We start from the raw sequence: 18312 nt of genomic DNA, 5'->3' as shown, positions 1-18312 counted from the left end.
AAGATAAAAATTATGAACAACAAATACATAACTATCAACAAGTGAATCTAAAAACCAAGGGAATTAAAAAATCTGATGAACAATCTTAACTGTTTAATATAATAGAATCAGAGGTATGGAAGGGGAGTGGACTGACTATTCTTGGGGGAAAGGAGAGTGGGGGTGCGGGAAGAGACTGAACAAAAACTGTGCACCTGTGGATGAGGACAATGGGGGATGGGGAAAGGACAGAGGGTGGGGTGGGAACCTGGTGGAGGGGAGCAATTGAGGGGGGGTAAGAGGAACACATTTGTAATAATCTGAACAATAAAGATTTATTTTTTAAAAAAAACATCAACATTAACAGAGTTTGGAAGAAGTTGACTTCAACCCTCATGGATGCCTTTGAGGGAGTTAAGACTTCAGTGGAGGGAGTAACTGCAGATGTGGAGACATCAAGAGAACTGGGATTAGAGCCTGAATATGGGCCTGAATTGCAGCATTCTCACGATGTAAGTTTAATGGTTGAGAAATTGCATCTGAAGAATTAGCAACAACAGTGGTTTCTCGGTGAGGAATCCATTCCTGGTGAAGATGCTGTAAAAGTTGCTGAATTGGCAACAAAGGATGTAGAGTATTCCAAAACTTAGTGGGTGAAGCAGTAACAGCGTTTGAGAGGACTGACTCCAATTTTGAAAGAAGTTCTGTGGGTAAAATGCTGTCCAACAGCCTCGCATGCTGCAGAGAAGTCACTTTTGAAAGGAAGAGCCAGTTGCTGCAGTAGACTTCAGTGCTGGCATATTTTGAGAAATTGCCACCCCAACCTTTAGCAGCCACCACGTCAAGGCAAGGACCCTCCATCAGCAAAAAGATTGGGACTTGCTGAAGGCTGAGGTGATGATCAGCACTTTTTAACAATAAAGAATTTTTAAATTGAGGTATGTACTAGTACATTGTTTATCAGACATAATGCTATTGTGCACTTCATACCTACAATATAGCATAAACTTTTATATGCCCTTGGAAAACAAAACAAAAAATGAGTTACTTGCTTTAATGGAATTTCACCTTATTGCAGTGGTCCAGAACCAAACAATAAAATGAAACACAGAATTTATTCTTGTAATTATTATTATTTATCAACCAGTGTATTATTTTCCATATAAACAATATAAGTCTACTTTTGCCCCACCCTATAATTAAATGTGAGATTTTAAATGAATAGGAAAATAATGGATTATTTAATACATAATACTATTACAACCAGTTAACCAATAAGATAAGAAATAATTTAGATTCTTATTTCATAACTTATATCAAGTATATTATAGATATGGAATCTATATTTTTAAAACGAAACCATGAAAATACTAGAAAAAATAAGTGACTATTATATGTAAAGAAATATATGTTCTTGAACATGAAAACTTCAGAATAAGATCTCAAGGCAATTTTGGAAATTATATCTTTTTTTTAAATTGAATATAACAAGGTAATTTTTTAAACAATAATCTTTATTAGTGTACTTTCAAAGGTACATGTAATCCTGAGCTACCACATTTATACTAGTATAGTTATCACTTACTCTTTCAAGTTTACATGTATTTTCTTCCAAATTGTATGGTGAGCACATCTTTGTACTAACCAGGGACATAAACAAATTAACATGTTGTTCCTGTCCCTGGAGGAGCTAATTCATTCATTCAGATCTTATCATTCTAATTCTGCATTAAGGGCTTGAGAATAGTGTTTTCAACTAAGCAATTTATTTTTCATCCTAGTTGAATTCTTTGAACTGTGTTGTTGTTTTTTTTGTCTGTAATCTATTTTCATGAATATACTTTTGATTACTTGACCAGCTATATTTGAGAAAAATGGTAAGAGTAACTGCTTCTAATCTCAACATGTTAGCTAAAATAAAATGCACAGGCTTCTTTCACACAGAAGTAGTCCCTGATGATCCCAATAGGAAACATTTACCATGATTAATGAAGAGGACAACCAAATGTACATATATCTTTCCTGAAATGGTTAAGTATTAGAAAGCATGTTATTTAAATGTTTCCTTCAGGGATTACAAAGAAATAGATAAAGAAATACATTTATAATTTTATTACATTAAAATCATAAATCTACACCAGAACTTGTATAATAGGCAAATAAAACAACAGACAAAAATAAGACAAAAGTCCTGTGATCTCTGAGGAGAAAAACACATTTATCCAACATCATCTTCAAATGTGGACAAGTAAATATTTTCATTATTGTATTTTAAATTACTACCAAAATAGTGTATCTTTCTACAAACAACAAAAAACAAGCAAACAGTATCTAGAAATGGGTTTTATCTGACAAGGATATCAAGTATTTGAAAGTACACTCAAATTCTTTTCCTGAATAAGGTCACTATGATCTTAAAGCAGTTCAAGCAAAATGCGTATTGCTTAGATTTTAAAGCAGGCAATTTTGATATGTTAATTAAAATGTAAGTATACATAGAAACATTTATAAACACTTCTTGGGAATACTCACAGATCAGCAAGTAATGGAATAACTTTAAAAATGAAAGGTGATCTAATACTTAGTGGCAGATTCAAAACATGTTTAAGAGATGTAAAAGGACACAAAGACACGGCTTTATTATTCAGAGCTCAAAAACCTAGCAGCAAACAAATTACCATTTGCATATAACGCAGTGCAATGAGCATTTGTTTATGAAAGACTCCCAAAGTCTTGAAACTTTATACATAAATCAGAATGGAATCCATGAGGATAAATGATTTAAATATGCCCAGAGCAGCTTATCAAGAACTGCTAGATACTCTCACCTGAATCACTTGCTCATAAGCAAGCTTATGCAAAGCTGTGCTCTGGATAGCTCACTCTTATGGCTCCCCAGTAACATGCTCGGATAAGGCAGATCGAGCCTAAGAGATAAGCAATTGCCCACAAAACATAGGTTGCATGAAATCGCCTTGCAAAATCTTGGGTGCCAACCTAAAATAGAAAGCAATATAAATACAAAAGATTGGAAACTTTAAAAAAATATTATATGCTTAGATAACTTGTATTGGGAGATTTAAAATGGCTGTGGATGCTAACAGACATGCTCCCAGGATCAAACTAGAATTACCACTAAAACACAAAGAAACCATCCTGAGTAATCAACTGGAGAACTTATGTTGGTTCATATATGCTTTTTATGAACAATATCCTTGGGGCTACAAAATCCCTGTAAAATGACTTGGTGTGCTTTTCGTTGTCATAACAGGTTAAAGTTATTAAGATACTGTTGTTAGTTACAGTAACTACAAATTTTATGATGTAAGCAAAAAGCCCCACTAAAACATGTTTCTAAAAGGAACTTAATCTGTATAATTTCACCTGGCGAGTGATATGAGGACAGGTGCAACAAAGGAGCTTGGGAAGTAAATGGCAGCAAAACAGATCAGCCCTTCCTCTCCCCATGATACCCCGTGCCAATTGCTTAGTTTCAGCATCCTCTGAAAACAGCCCCTCATGCTGACCATAGCCTCTGCTTTACTTGAATTAAGAGAAGACTGGTTTTTCAGACCTGCATAGCTGATGGAGTGTTGCTTTGGCTTTGGCCATGGCCAGGTTGGTTCTGGCATTAAGTGGAACCAAGGGTTTCCCTTAAATGGGTGGTAAAGTCCCCAGTGACAGAACCTTCAGCGGGGTCCCCAGATACCATTTCCCTTGGGTGGGTGAACTCTGCTAAAAGGTCCATGGACTGAACTTCTCCAAGTGCCCATCGGTTCTGGGCCGCTATGCGGGGAGGCGGGCTCTTCAATCATTTGTGATAAAGTCGAGAGGAAAGTAAGACTCACAGTTAATCCAACTCCAATGAAGAAGCACAGCATCCCAATAGCAATGTACGCACAGCAGCGTCTTCGTGGGAGAGCACAGCCCACTGAGGAGCTGCAATCATGAGAGCAAGAAGGAGAGTTAAGCATTTAATAACCGCTCTTCATGCCAGCCTTGAGGACTTACTATGGCTTCAGTAACAAACACACTTCTATTTCTTTCTTCAACTTGAGAGATACCACATACAGAAAAATGTCACTTTTAGTGACTAACATGAATCACAATCATAATTAGTGAATATGTGCTATATTATTGTGGCTTTAAACAAAGTTTAAGTGTTGGTCATCGAAAATATCCACACACAAAACATGTAGTCAGTAATGATCTTCCAAGAAAAAAAAAACATTTTTACTTTTAAAAATATATTTTTATTGATCTCAGAGTGGAAGGGAGGGAGGAATGGAGGGAGGGCAAGTGGAATGGAGGAAGAGAGAGAGGGAAGGAAGAAGAGAAGGAGAGAGAAAGATAAAGAAGGGGGGAAAGAGAGAAGGAGGAAGGGAGAGAGAAAGAGAAGAGGGGGGAGGGAGAGAGAAACATCAATAATGAAAGAATCATTGATCGGCTACCTCCTGCACGCCCCCTTCTGGAGATTGAGCCAGCAACCTGGGCATGTGACTTTGACCTGAAACAAACCTGGGATCTTTTAGTCTGTAGGCCAACACTCTATCCACTGAGCCAAACCAGCTAGGGCCAGAAGTTATATTTCTGATGAAGTGATCGTATTAATAATTCTTGTTACCCTAAAAAGTATGAGATATTTAGAGCACATGCTAGAATTCTATTATAGTGAAATCCAGAATACAGTAGCTTAAGAAGTGTATTTCTCTTGCGTCTAAGAATTGGAAAGTACATGTGCAGCCCCGGATTATAGACTGCTGCTCCATGAGGCCTTGGTTCAGCACAGGTAAGAATCTCCTGCTGCAGCCATCTCTTCCTGTGGAGTTCAGTAGTGTTTTCCAGGTTACAGGAGTGAGAAGGGGTCAGCCAGGTCGTTCCAGGCCTAGCAGCCTGAGAATAAGGAGCTGCGTTGTACACTTACAGAAGTAGAAGAATTCATTAAGGCAGGGATATAGGTAATGTGTATAGGTGGGAGAAAACATAACAAAGATATCAATAGGTGCACTAGGCAAATACCTATACGGTACATACCTTATTAAGAAGTTTGGAGCTTAATTTTGGATTTTGGGCAATGAGCCTATAATAATTCCATTTGGTGCTTTAATGTTAATAAGTAGAAAATGCCCTTCTTCAGTAGACTTTCTATGCCACTAATAGCCAAACCTAGGATCACACCAACTCTATGGGTTGTGCAGTGTACAATCTATACATGCCATGGTCATGAATTTGGAATCTACTAAAAGATGTGAAGCCAGAGATTTTCAAATCCATATTTGCTTTAGAGCAGAGAATGTGGGGCACACCTATTTCAAAGCACTGAACACTTTATGGTGATAGTTTTTTCTTTTCTCTCTACCCACAAGACAAAATTTCCTGAAGGCAAGGTTTATCTTTTACTTCTAGCATAGTAACTAGCAGAGGATTATTTGTTGAATTCATCCTATCTAATAAAAGAATAATATGCAAATTGACCATCACACCAAGACAGAAGATGGCCTCCCCTATGTGGACACAAGATGGCCACCACAAGATGGCTGGCAGGGAAGGGCAGTTGTGGGTGACCAGGCCAGCAGAGGAGGGCAGTTGGGGTGGGGGAGGGGGGGAAGACCAGGCCTGCAGTGGAAGGCAGTTGGGAGTGACCAGGCCTGCAGGGGAGAGCAGTTGGGAGGGACCAGGCCTGCAAGGAAGGGAAGTTAGGGTGACCAGGCCTGCAGGGGGGGGGGGGGGGCAGTTAGGGGTGACCAGGCCTGCAGCAGAAGGTAGTTAGGGGCAAATAGGCTGGCAGGGGAGCAGTTAGACATTAATCAGGCTGGCAGGGGAGTGGTTAGGGGATTTATCAGGCTGACAGGCAGAAGCAGTTAGGGGCAATCAGGAGGGTAGGCAGGTGAGCAGTTGGGAGCCACCAGTCCTAGATTGTGAGAAGGATGTCCAACTGCCCGTTTAGGCTCGGTCCTACTGGGATTGAGCCTAAATAGGCAGTTAGACATCCCTCAAGGGTTCCCAGATGGGAGAGGGTGCAGGCTGGGCTGAGGGACAACCCCCGTGCCCCCCCCCCCCCCCCCCGGTACAAATCTCATGCACCAAGCCTCTAGTATTTAATAATCATTATCATGGATTAAATCACCATTTCTATAGTTGTAGGCCTATTATGACGCTTGCATGGAAATGGAACTCAGCCTGTATTTTGGAACTCGAGGGCTCCCTGGCCATCTGGGACCATGGCTGTCTGGTGACTGAACGAGGGCCACCAGCAACAGGAAAAGGAGGTGGGTGCTGGAGCTGGGCCAGGGGCCCCCCTCTTCCCTCCTCGTGCTCCCCCCACCCTTCCCCATGACAGCTTCACAGTCATGAGTAACTCCTTACCTTAAAAGTAACTTTAGGGTACTTGTTATTTGTGTTTAAGACATAAAATTTTTACTCGGAATCTTACTTTAACACGTGATTCACCATTTGTCATGAAGAAAACATTCAAAGAGAAGGAAATCAGCTGTGACTGCGAGTGCTGGGATGGGGGAGAGGGGCATCTCCTCCCAACGCTGTGCTGGGTTAGCATGTGACCCAGTTCTACCAGTGTTCTTTCTTCACAGAGCCCCGTGACCTGACTATCCCATGTGCATTTCTATGTAAGTTGCCCTTAAGTAACTGATGAAAGTTCTTCACATTAATACACTGTCTTGTGATGTCCTAACTAATCACAGAGTACTACCCTGTTTCCCCGAAAATAAGACAGTGTCTTACATTAATTTTTCTCCCAAAGATGCTCTAGGTCTTATTTTCAGGGGTTGTCTTATTTTTCCATGAAAAAGAATACGGTACACATTTATTGTTAAATGAAAATAAAGGAAATTTATTACCTGTATATGGTACAGTAGTACGGTAGTTGTCAACACAAACCAGACAAACTGTGAATCCTATAGTATCAAGAATTTACTCATTTATTCAATGACAATCATGTCACCATCTTCTGGAACATCATCATAACAATCCAATTCCTGGATTTCCTGGTGAATTTCTTGTGACTCCATTTCTTTCAGAATCAGTGGACCAAGTCTCTCATGTTTAGCAATAGCATTTGGAGACAGAGCGTGGGGGGACCTTATTTTTTGGGGGATGTCTTATATTTCACTCAGAAGGAAACCTGTAAAGTAGGTCTTATTTTTGGAGGATGTCTTATTTTCGGGGAAACACGATATGTATTCAATGCTTCTTTATTACTTGCAAAATCGGTGACCGTTCTAATTAAGCAAGCAAAAGCAGTCAGCTGCCTCTTGAACCTTCTCAAGCTCCTCCTCTGTAACGTGAGGATGATAACTCCTGGATCTGGGGACACACAGCTGGTCCTATAACGGGATGCCTGGTGCTGAGCACAAGACTGCCAATCACAGGCAGGCTCGGGTTCTCTTTATTTTCTATAAAAATTTTTAATTCAATGTCATATTCTCAGTGAAGATACCTGCAATTTAATTTTCTTCGTTTTGTAAAAATACATCTACTGCACAGGCATAGTCACATACTTATGTGTCTGTCTGGAAGTGTCCCTTGAGTATATATATTTTTTCAGTGTAATTATTAGGAATTATTTATTTTGTTTCTTTGTGTACAGACTTCTACTGGATGCAACGAAGTTATGAATTCAGATGATTAATTTCACACAAATAAAAAGGAAAATATTTGTTCCTTTGAAGCTAGAAATGTGCTGTAAAGAATTATTGTCTTAGGGCTATATTTAGATTCCCTCTGTATGAGCCTGGGTCCCCAGGGTCTCGCCCACAACTGGGGTTCAGTGCAGTTGGAACTGGGGTTCAGCACAGTCCGGAGCTTTTATCTCCTTCCCGCTAGGGAACGCCAACCAGGCACTCAGCCGCCCCTCCTCTCCGGCTCCGTCCTCTCCACACACGCGCACCATGTCTCCGTACCTTAGGCTTTTACAGCTCCTCTGATTTTCCTTCTGGTTTTCTCTTTCCTCCTAGTTATAGAATTTCCAGTCAGTCAACTTTCCTGTAGTTCTGAATAATGTCCGTTTTGTATTTTAGTTGTATTTTTGAAATTGTTGTGTGAGGCTGCAGTTAGGCATTTACCTATGCCGCCATCTTGGTTTCTCCCCGGGGCTTATAGGGCTATAGTTAGTTGGGACCACTTTTAGCAGACATAAAGGGAGATGTTTTGTTTTATATACTCTACTTCTCAGACAGTTTTTAATTAATTTTTCTTAGAAGTCATTCTTAGGATTTCTCTATTAAAACAGATAAGATATTTATATCATACTAAATATCACACAGATTAAACTATGAACTCCTATTTTTAATTTTCAACACTGAATTGTCAAAACATTCCAGTTTAATTTCCTTAGCTTAAATTATAATTCACATACACATATGTGGAGAATAATTTTTAAATTAAAATTTTATTACCAGCATAGATTCTGTGCAGCAGAATATATATATATATATATATATATATATATATATATATATATATTTTTTTTTTACAGAGAGGAAGGGAGAGGGACAAAGAGTTAGAAATATCAATGGGAGAGAAACATTGATCAGATGCCTCCTGCACACTCCCTACTGGAAATGTGCCCACAACCAAGGTACATGCCCTTGACCAGAATCAAACCTGGAACTGAGCCAAACTAGCGAGGGCTGCGCAGCATGCTATTAATGCAGCAGGCCAGAGACTGCAGTCTTCGAAAGGTCTGGAAAGATCTCACCATTGCCTAACTAGGTGGCTTGCCAGCTTACCATGCCTAATTGTGCAATCCATGTGATAGCACTGAATGCCTGCTTTCCTCCTGGGATTCTAGAACTTCCATTTGTGCTGTTCAGCAGGTGCCTGTGGACCTGCTCCAACCAGCATATGGCCCGGAGTCTGCACCGAGCCTCTCCGGAGGCAGCACTGACGTGGGGCTGGAGGGCGTGAGGGTCCTGTGCCTCCCCTGGCGGGAGCTCTTAGAGACTTGCTTCTCCTGCTCCAGACGTTGGCCCGTGTGTCTTTTCTGTGCTGATTTGGCTTGTGCACTTTACATTAATAAATCATAGCTGTGAGCATAAATAGACTAGAAATTCCTATTAGTCCCCTGAGAACATCACAGAATCTTGGGGTGAATTAGGGACTTCCAATACAGGTGCCATAAAATATCTTTAATAAAATGTCTTCTAGCCTGGCTGGCATGGCTCAGTGGTTGGAGTGTTGGCCTGCTTACCAGAGCGTCTTGGCTTTGATTCCTGGTCAAAGGCATGTACCTGGGTTTCAGGTCTGATCCCGTACATCCTCTGCCCACCAGGCTGGAGCACCTGTGAAAGGTGTGTCTCTTACATTGAGGTTTCTCTCTTTCTCTCTCTCTTCCCCGACTCCCTCTCTCTCCCTCCTTCTCTCTCTTACCCTCCACTCATCCCCCTGCCTCCACTCGCACTGAAATCTGTGGAAAAAATATCCTCACTCCTTGGATGAGGATGAAAAATACTACTACTAAAAAATATATATCTTCACCCTGTGGGTGTTGTTCAGTGGTGTGAGTGTTGACTTATGAAACAGAAGGTCCTGATTTGATTCCCAGTCAGATTACATGTCCAGGTTGTGGGCTTACTCCCCAGTAGGGGGATGTGCAAGAGGCAATTGATCTCTCTCATCATTGATGTTTATATATCTTTCTCCCTGTTTCTCTCTCCCTTCCTCTCTGAAATCAATAAAAGACCATATCTTCTATTTTGCCCACTGATATGTTGCCTTTAGGCAGGAGAACAGCTAGCAAGTAACTTTTCTCCTAAATGATAGCCCATTTAAATATAAACTTTAGATTATTTGTAATAGATTATAACCTCTTAGGACATATGCAAATTCTCACCAGGTTACTGATAATTTTATAAATTTATTTCCTTTCAGAGAGTGATATTAAGCCTAATCATTTAAATTTTAAAATGAAACATATTAAGGGGTTTAAAGATTTCCTTTTGTAATGAAAAGTATAAATATATTACACATTCATTCATTTCATGGCATGTCTTAAGATCAAAATCTAATTAAGTGTAAATTCTTAAATCTTTAACTTGTTCACAAGTACTTCCCAGAGCATGTCCAATGGCGAGGAACTTACATTTTTTTGCAGTGTGGGCATTTCGCCAGAGTGTTGAACCTCAATTCCATCCACTGTAAAATAAATAGAGAGAGGGCTTGCAAAGAAAACAACTGAAGACCATCCACTCTGATAGTGTTTTTCTAGCTCAGACATCACCCAGGACCACAGCCGAGGCAGCTGCCTTCTTATGGGTGGAGAGCTTCCCCACCACGCCCTTCTCCTGAAAGAAAGCGTGGGGTTCCCATCTGAAACAGTTCCCATGACTTTCCCAAGGCTCTGACGCAAGTGGGGTTGCTCTACAAGGAAACTGAATGCACTGCTATGATTAGGGTCATTTCTTTTAGATTTATGTCTCCTTCACTCCAGAAGAATACAAACATTTCATGTACCTTCAAAGTTTTCTTTCCTTTAAATCTTGAGGACTCGCCTTTTAAATACATAAGTATATAGATTCATTATTGAAATGCAGCTACTTATTCTATTAATGTGGGAAACCACAAAGTAAATAAACTAAATATTTTCAATGCTGTGAACTTTGTAACTTATCTCAATTGTTTTCAGGCCTTGTAGCGTCTAGGGGAAAACAAGGTAGAGAGTAAGCAAATAAATTATTCTGATAGTTAAAGCTGGAAGGGCAAAGAAAAAGGATGTGACTGGTCATGATCAGCATAATAATAATAATAATGCAAAAAATTAAATATAAACATTTTAATATTTCATGTCTTTTTTTATCTATTGTTTTTTATTGAATACACTTTGATTATGGTCTCACATAATTGTCCTTATTCCCCCATTTCCATCCCAAACCCCTCCCTAGATATGCCACACCCCCATGTCTTAATTGTCTTTCTCCTCTTATTCGATTAGGAAATCCCATGAGGGTAGAGAGTGTGTCTTCCTGTCTCCCTAGCACTTAGCCTGTGCCGGAAACTCATTCAATATAGATTTTTTAACAAATAAAATGAAATTATTTATAATGTGGCCACATAGAGCATTTAGGACAAGGATTTGGAATACAAAACAGACCTGGGCAAAATTCAAGGTAATTATGGAGAGGACCTCACTGAAGTAAGTGAAAATAAATCTCTTTTGAAGATTTTAAAATGGTATTTCAAAATATGACTTGTCTACACTGAAAGAGAAATATGCTAATTGACCCTATCTTCACTACGCCCACCAACCAACCAGGAGTGAGTATGCAAATCAACCCAACAAAGATGATGGGTTAATTTGCATACACAGGTGCCAAGCGGGGGCATTCCATAACACCCCAGCCTCTTGGAGCCTCTGGGCAACATGGGAAGGCAGAAAGGTGGCTCTGGCCAGAACAAAGGCAGTGCCAGAAGCCAGGGGAGGGAAGGCCCATTCTTGCATGAATCTTTGTGCATCAGGCCTCTAGTTTATATATAAGAAAGGAAAAAGTAGCCCTGGCTGGTGTGGCTTAGTTGATTGGAGCACTGTCCTATACAACAGAAGGTTGTGAGTTCAATTCCTCATACAGGAAGCAATTGGTGTTTCTCTTTCCCTCTCCCTTCCTCTCTCTCTTAAAAAAATAAAATAATATATATATATATTTTTTTTAATGTAGTCTAAGTACTAAATGTATCAATACCTACAGAGTATATCATTCTATTATAAATCAATAGATAATGATTTTTAAAAGAAACTTAACTGTTCTCACCTAGGATATCCTCTAACTTACCTAGTATATCCTCTAATTCATACACTTTGTCACTGATTTGATCAATAGAATATAAAAGCCAGAAAGAAGATTTATTTTATCTTTCTAAGTCAGAAAATCACAGCAATTCTGGCTAAATGTAATAAATTGGCCAAATGCATGCATTTCCATTTCCTTGCCCAAACCTGACTAAAATGATAACGAATGAATTTAAAAATGTATAAGACCACAAGGACAAAGAGAATCAGAAGGGAACTGGGACACTAGAAAGCTGGTGTAAGCTTGGCAACCCACTTGGTCAGTGACTGCGGCCGCCTGTGAGGGCCTGTGTGTGAAGCAGGTGGCCCACAGGGCAGAGCAGCACCGGGGCTTCCTCTCAGGGGGAAGTGAGGGTGGTGGTGTAGGAATACCAGTTATAAACTTCCCTCACACCACAAAGTCAGGAACCTCTCCTTCCCCAACACAGGTGAGAAAAGAGCATGCATTCTGAACAGAGGTTTGGGAAACGAGGAACACGAGGCTGAGCAGGGGCAAGAATAAGACCGCACTCTAGCAGCAAGTGTGGTTCCATTCTGCTGTCTGAATAGTGGGTGAGACCTTCATCCTGCTCCCTTCCTCACATCCTAGAAAGCATTCTCACAAGAGATCTGGGACTGTTTCCATAGAAACTTAACATAAAAAAAAGACTTATTGGCACTCATAATTGACAATTCCTTAATAGGAGAGAAGAAGAAAGAGAGGAAGGGAAGGAATGAGGGTGGGAGAAAGAAAAAAGGAGAAAAGGTTGAATGCCTGCTGCATGCATGGAGATTCCAATCAGGGATTTGCCCTCAAATAAATAAACGTTTGAGTAAAACCTCTATCACAAGAGAAAAACAGATAGAAAGAGAGACAATGCATAAAAAAGAACATGTCTCAGGAAAAAATAGGAGCTGCAGAAAGTTGCTATAAAGAAGAGAAAGCTCTTTATTAAAATGGAAAATTAATCAGAATACAGGGAAATTCTTGGGAATTAAAAGTTAAGTTAGAGCATCTGAAATTAAAAATTTGAATTCAACTTAGAAGATATAGTTGGAGCTATTTCCCACTAAGGAAAGGAAGAAGCCAAAAGGGAAGAGAATGTTAGAGAGAGAGAGAGAGAGAGAGAGAGAGAGAGAGAGAGAGAGAGAGAGAACACGAAGCCAGCAGAGAGGACCAGGAGAGACTACTGAGAACAGAGAGATTGCCACCCCCACAACCTCCCCACCCCAGAACATTTTCAAATGCCATTCAGAGCCCTAAGCAACATGAATGAGGAGAGATGAATCCTATATAATAAAAGGGCCAATATGCAAATTGTCCTCATGGGTGGGAGTTCCAGGGACTGGGAGTTAGATGTGCGCTGACCACCAGGGGGTGGCACAGAGCATGGGTGGCAGTAGAGGTGCTGCCAGCCTGGCCCGATGGGCCCTGAGGATGGTGGAGCAGGTGAGCGGGTGCAACAGGCCAAGGCGAGGGCGAAGGCAGGCCCGGCCGGTGGTAGCAGCAGGCAGGTGGAGAAGGGAGGCCGGCAGCTGGCAGCTGCTAGAGACCCTACCCATGCACAAATTTTGTGCACTGGGCTTCTATTATAGAATACTGATAAAGAGGGAAAAGGTCACAGAGAAAGGGTCAGGAGTCAGAAGAGCATTTAATTTATCAGTGGAGCAAACCTTAAACATTTTAAGAGGAAACAATTGTCAAACTATAATTCCACATCTGAACAAATTATAAAGTGAATGTGAAATTAGATTAAAAACTTTTAAAAATGAAAGGGCTCAAATTTATCTTCCTACACCCTTTCTCGGAAAGCTGAGAGAGGAAGTGCTCCAGCAGAAGGAATAAACCCGGGACCCCACATGGGAAACAGCGCCAGGGCCACAAAGACACTGTGAGGGGCAGCCTGTGACAGCTGAGAGGCAGGAGGGGAGTCATGGGCTCCTTGGTGTTTCCGAGAGGGAGGGGGTCCCAGCTCTGCAAAAGAAACGGGAAGAACTCATAATTCGTCCATAGAAACGTAGATTCCAGGGGGGGAGGGAAAATTAGCAAAGCCAAGAAAAATGTGAAAGCCATACTGGAGAGGAATATAGCAAATTACTTGGCTCAGCTGTGAGTACGATTTATCTAATGATAAAATATGTAAACACTAAGTATCAATTCAATAAAATATAACTCCTGGGAGGATGGAACGACCGAAGGATATGAATGGGGCAGGCAGGTAATGTCTTACATCGTTTCATCGGAAAGAAAAAGGATAAGCAAACAATTGAACCCCAGGAAGCTGATGTCAGCAGAGCAGCTGGAGAGACCAAGTGCTGGGTGGCGCGGGTGAGATGAGAGGCTACCAGTATTTCCCATAAAGCTGGCATTTGGAATTATGTGCACAAGTGACTTTACTGTGATAAAAACTGGAAGAAAAAAAACGAATCTTAAGCGGTTTCACCCTGAGTGACTGGTTTTATTTATAGAAATCCTCAGGAGGGCCTCTTCCCACGCAGGTACCAGGAACACCATGCTCCCAGGCGGGAAGCCTCCTGACACGAGTCCTTATGGAATTAGCCTTTAAAGGGCAGCTGTAGGGTTAAAGGTAAAAGTGGTAACAAACTTTTGGTCATATCTAGTTACTTTCCTTCTAACTTTTTACCCAATGCTTTATCTAATTACAGGTACCAGAGTTCATCCCCTTTACTGCAAGTTTATCTTCTTAAACAAGAAAATCTCTGATAAATCCTAATAAGGTTTTTTCTGAATCTATAAACCTGCACTTTATGCTCCACCGAGAAGGGGAAGATGGGGAGACTCTGCCCCTCATCAGGCCCCGGGGTTCCCAGGAGAGACCCTTTCGGCAGACAAACCAAGCAGAGGTGCCGCGTGCCTGACTCACAGCGGCTGCCGCAAACTCCGGCTACACCTCCAAGTGCCCGAGTTTCTTAAAAAGGCTCCACTGAAGTCTTCCTGCCAGTTTCCACTGGACAGAACCGCAGGCCATGAGCGGTGGCCAGACCCATGCGGTTATGATCAGCATTTAGAGGCGATGTCACGTAGACATGTCAGTCACTCACCAGAAAGGTGTTCCCACAGTGCCCACACGCCACCCGGGCACCTTCTGGTTGGGTTGGCACTGCAGGTTGAGCTGGTTGTTCTTCAGAAATGAGCATTACTGGGCCCAGGTTAATGATGCGCCTACTGTGGGAAGAGAAAGGAAACAGCTTCATTAGCTCACCAATGGGCTAGGAATATAGCATTGGAAATAGGTTCTATTAATCAAAATTAAGTTAATAAATCCACTCTAGTGCCAAAATCACAGAGGAAAAAAAAACAACACTTGGGTACTATTTAACTTCCATTTGCAATTAAGTTAATAAACGTGGGAGTGATTTAACTGCTGTTCTTCTAAGTTCAAATCAGCAAATAGTTATTATTCCCTACCTAGGAAGATAGCGCGAGTGTGGCCAAACACTAAATATTAGGTCTCGTAATAATTAATGTCGTTTTCTAATACTTTTTTAAATCGAATTTATTTAAACAATACAACAAAATTTAATCAACAATATAGTTGCCGTTGTTTTCTACTACATGTGCCCAATGCTCAGGAAGCATTTTAATCCCTCTGTTGTAAAATTCTTGTGATTTTGATGCAAAAAATTCGGTCAATGCATTTTTGAGGCATTCTTCATTATTAAATTTTTTTCCAAGAAGAAAGTTTTGCAAAGAACGAAACAAATGGTAATCGGAAGGGGCAATATCAGGAGAATATGCAGGTTGAGGGAGAACTTCCCATTCCAACTGGCGCAGTTTTTTAGCAGTGATTCTTGCAGTATGTGGTCGTGCGTTATCATGGTGAAGAATTACGCCCTTCCGATTAATCAGCGCGGGTTCTTTTTCTCTTAAAGCTTGGGCTAACCTTTCTAATTGGGCACTATACACTGCACTTGTAATGGTTTGGTTAGATGGTAAAAGTTCATAATGAAGAATTCCTTTAAAATTCCACCAAACACACAACATCACTTTTTTCGCATGCAAGTCAGGTTTTGGCGTGGGCTGCAGAGCCTCATTTTGGTCCAACCATTGAGGCCGCCTTTTCAAATTAACATACAGCACCCATTGTGCATCTCCGGTAACAATTTGCTCTAAAAACAGCAAACGGTTTTGACGAGAGAGGAGTGAACTGCAAATTGTGACTCTTTGATTATGGTTGTTGTTGGTCAACTCATGAGGAACCCATTTTCCAGACTTTTGGACTTTGCCAAGTGCACGCAATTGATTGGAAATTGTTTTTTGTGAACAATTTAAAGTTGTCGCAAGCTCTTGTTGGGTAATTTGAGGATTTTGCACCAAAAGAGCTTGAAGAGCCTCTTGATCAAAATTGGACACACGGCCTCGACCACTCTTGTCATCTAACGAAAAATTTCCCTCGCGAAATTTCTCAAATCAACGCTGGCATTTTCTGGCGCTAACTGCATCTTGACCAAGAGCACTACAGATGTTTTTTGCAGCCTCACTTGCTTTTCTTCCTAATTGGAACTCGTAAAGCATGCAGTGCCGAATATGCTCTTCATCCGCCATCTTCTTAGCCCTAGTTTTGCAACAAAGACCAAACCAAACACAAACTTTTTCAAGCAAAACTTGTTAATTGCACTTCACACGTTCTGTAGATACCACGTGTTTGAAGGTTATGTCAATACAAGTCAACGCCAAGCAAGATTTTAAACGAATGTTTAAAAACGACATTAATTATTACTAGACCTGATACTACACACAGTGAGACCTGCCCAGCCCCCTCCGCTGCTGTCCGCCACGCCTGCCTGCACAGCCTGGCTCCCTGGTGTCTGCCCAGTCGGACAGAAAGGAAAGCGGCGGCATCTTTCCCTCCAGGGAGGGCTGCGAATGATGCCCTGGTCCAAAGGCAGAAACCACAGAAAACACCAGGCCAGGCCAGGCATTCTACCACCTGGGCACATCCATGGTGGCATCTGGCAAGAACTCCAGAGCGTACAGTACAGCATGTGCCCTCAAAGGTCAGTGCAGCCCCTGGCAGGCGCACAACGGCACTTAGAACAAAACACTTCTACACGAAGATGAGTTACATAAAAGGCGGATGAATTAGTTGTTTTTAAATGTGTAAGTTTAACCTCTGGTTTATTACAGCACAGTAAGTACGTCAGGAACGCTTCTATTGCTCATTCAGGAATATTGTATCTTGCAAATGCCCGTGACCATTAATTTCAAACTATATCATTTCTTTCACAAGAAAATAATCTAGGTCCTGTAATGACCATGAGGACAAAGACTGTTTAGAACAATGCTTGGCACGTACGTGCCTTTAATAAATACTTGTTGAATGAATGAATGAACAAATAAATGAATCTTCATCTCTTACCAGTTGGGTCTCGGGCAGCCTATTCGCCGAGATGTGTCCTTACAAATGAGGAGACAATTACAAGGGCATCTAACATATTTCTTCCCTGCTGGGGGATTTTTGATTGGCTAGATAAGGAAAGGAAATACAAACACAGCAAATTAACCAAAGTGCAGACTGACAAAGCTTGTTTGTGTATAAAAAGGCATTAATTCTTTGAAAACGAAGGTTAATAGTACCAAATTACAGTTTAAGGACAAGTGCATCCTGAATGCTTTCAAATAGTCTACTCTTGGCAAGCACTCCATGAAATTTGGAGGCTGTAGAGAGTTAATGACAAAGGAAATATTTCAAAATTAGTGTGTAAGGGCCTTTTAATATGAGAGGAATATTTAACGCACAATGAGAGTTGTTTTCCCTTAAAAGTTCACAAGACAAGGCCCTCTGTCTGTCTGGCAGGTGCTCATGCCCGTCCAGAGAAGGAGCAGGCTCACTCAGAACCGTGGACGAAAAGGAGTCAGTGACAAATGTGAACTTTCCCTAAACTTTACTTACTAAGATAGCAGAAGTGATTATTTTTAAAAAATTATATTTTTATTGATTTCAGAGAGGAAGGGAGAGGAAGAGAGACATAGAAACATCAATGATGAGAGAGAATCATGGATTGGCTGCCTCCTGCACACCCCTATTGGGGATGGAGCCTGCAACCCGGGCAGGTGCCCTGACCAGTAATTAAACCATCACCTCCTGGTTCTTAGGTTGACGCTCAACCACTGAGCCATGCCAGCTAAGCTGAAGGATTAATTTTATGATACCCTTTAACTTACAAAAACTTAATGTAATGTTAGCAATTCTTTAATTTTTTAAATTTTATAATCAGTTTAAAACCACTGAGAGGAACAGAATGTCACTCCTGGGCACAACAGTAGGAAATGTGTGCCCCGAATGGAACCACAGGGAACGTCAGAGAAACCAAATTCAGGCATGTCTCACACAGCACCTGCCTGTACACTTCAGAAAATGTCCCAGCAATAAAGGACAAAGCAGGACCAACATTCAGATAAAGGGAAATTAAAGCAACATGATAACCAAGTGCAACATGTATTTCTACATTGACTTTTGGGTCGGATTTTTATTTTTAATGGAATAACTGGACAAACATGAATAGGTAAAAAATTAGATAACAGTATGTTA

At 40.9% G+C, this 18312-nt stretch overlaps 1 protein-coding gene across 3 annotated transcripts in view; it reads right to left on the bottom strand.

Annotated features, from left to right (window-relative positions):
- Positions 1 to 1427: 1427 nt before the first annotated feature.
- Positions 1428 to 18312, bottom strand: part of PIP4P2 (phosphatidylinositol-4,5-bisphosphate 4-phosphatase 2) — a 37766-nt gene continuing 20881 nt past the window's right edge. The window contains exons 3-7 of one of the 3 annotated variants that reach the window (XM_036437325.2): positions 17140 to 17246; positions 14822 to 14945; positions 10079 to 10131; positions 3828 to 3918; positions 1428 to 2976 (exon numbers count right to left, since the gene is read on the bottom strand). In XM_036437325.2, coding sequence (XP_036293218.1) covers positions 2833 to 2976; positions 3828 to 3918; positions 10079 to 10131; positions 14822 to 14945; positions 17140 to 17246 — 519 coding nt within the window. In that variant the 3' untranslated portion in view covers positions 1428 to 2832. Of the gene's footprint in view, positions 2977 to 3827; positions 3919 to 8595; positions 9279 to 10078; positions 10132 to 14821; positions 14946 to 17139; positions 17247 to 18312 lie in introns of those variants that run through there. The other 2 variants (XM_045581554.1, XM_045581555.1) reach the window with 2 other exon arrangements.

The sequence above is a fragment of the Pipistrellus kuhlii genome, unplaced genomic scaffold (genome assembly GCF_014108245.1).
Source record: "Pipistrellus kuhlii isolate mPipKuh1 unplaced genomic scaffold, mPipKuh1.p scaffold_m20_p_14, whole genome shotgun sequence".
NCBI classification, from domain to species: domain Eukaryota; kingdom Metazoa; phylum Chordata; class Mammalia; order Chiroptera; family Vespertilionidae; genus Pipistrellus; species Pipistrellus kuhlii.
This window is presented reverse-complemented; position numbering and strand designations above follow the sequence as displayed.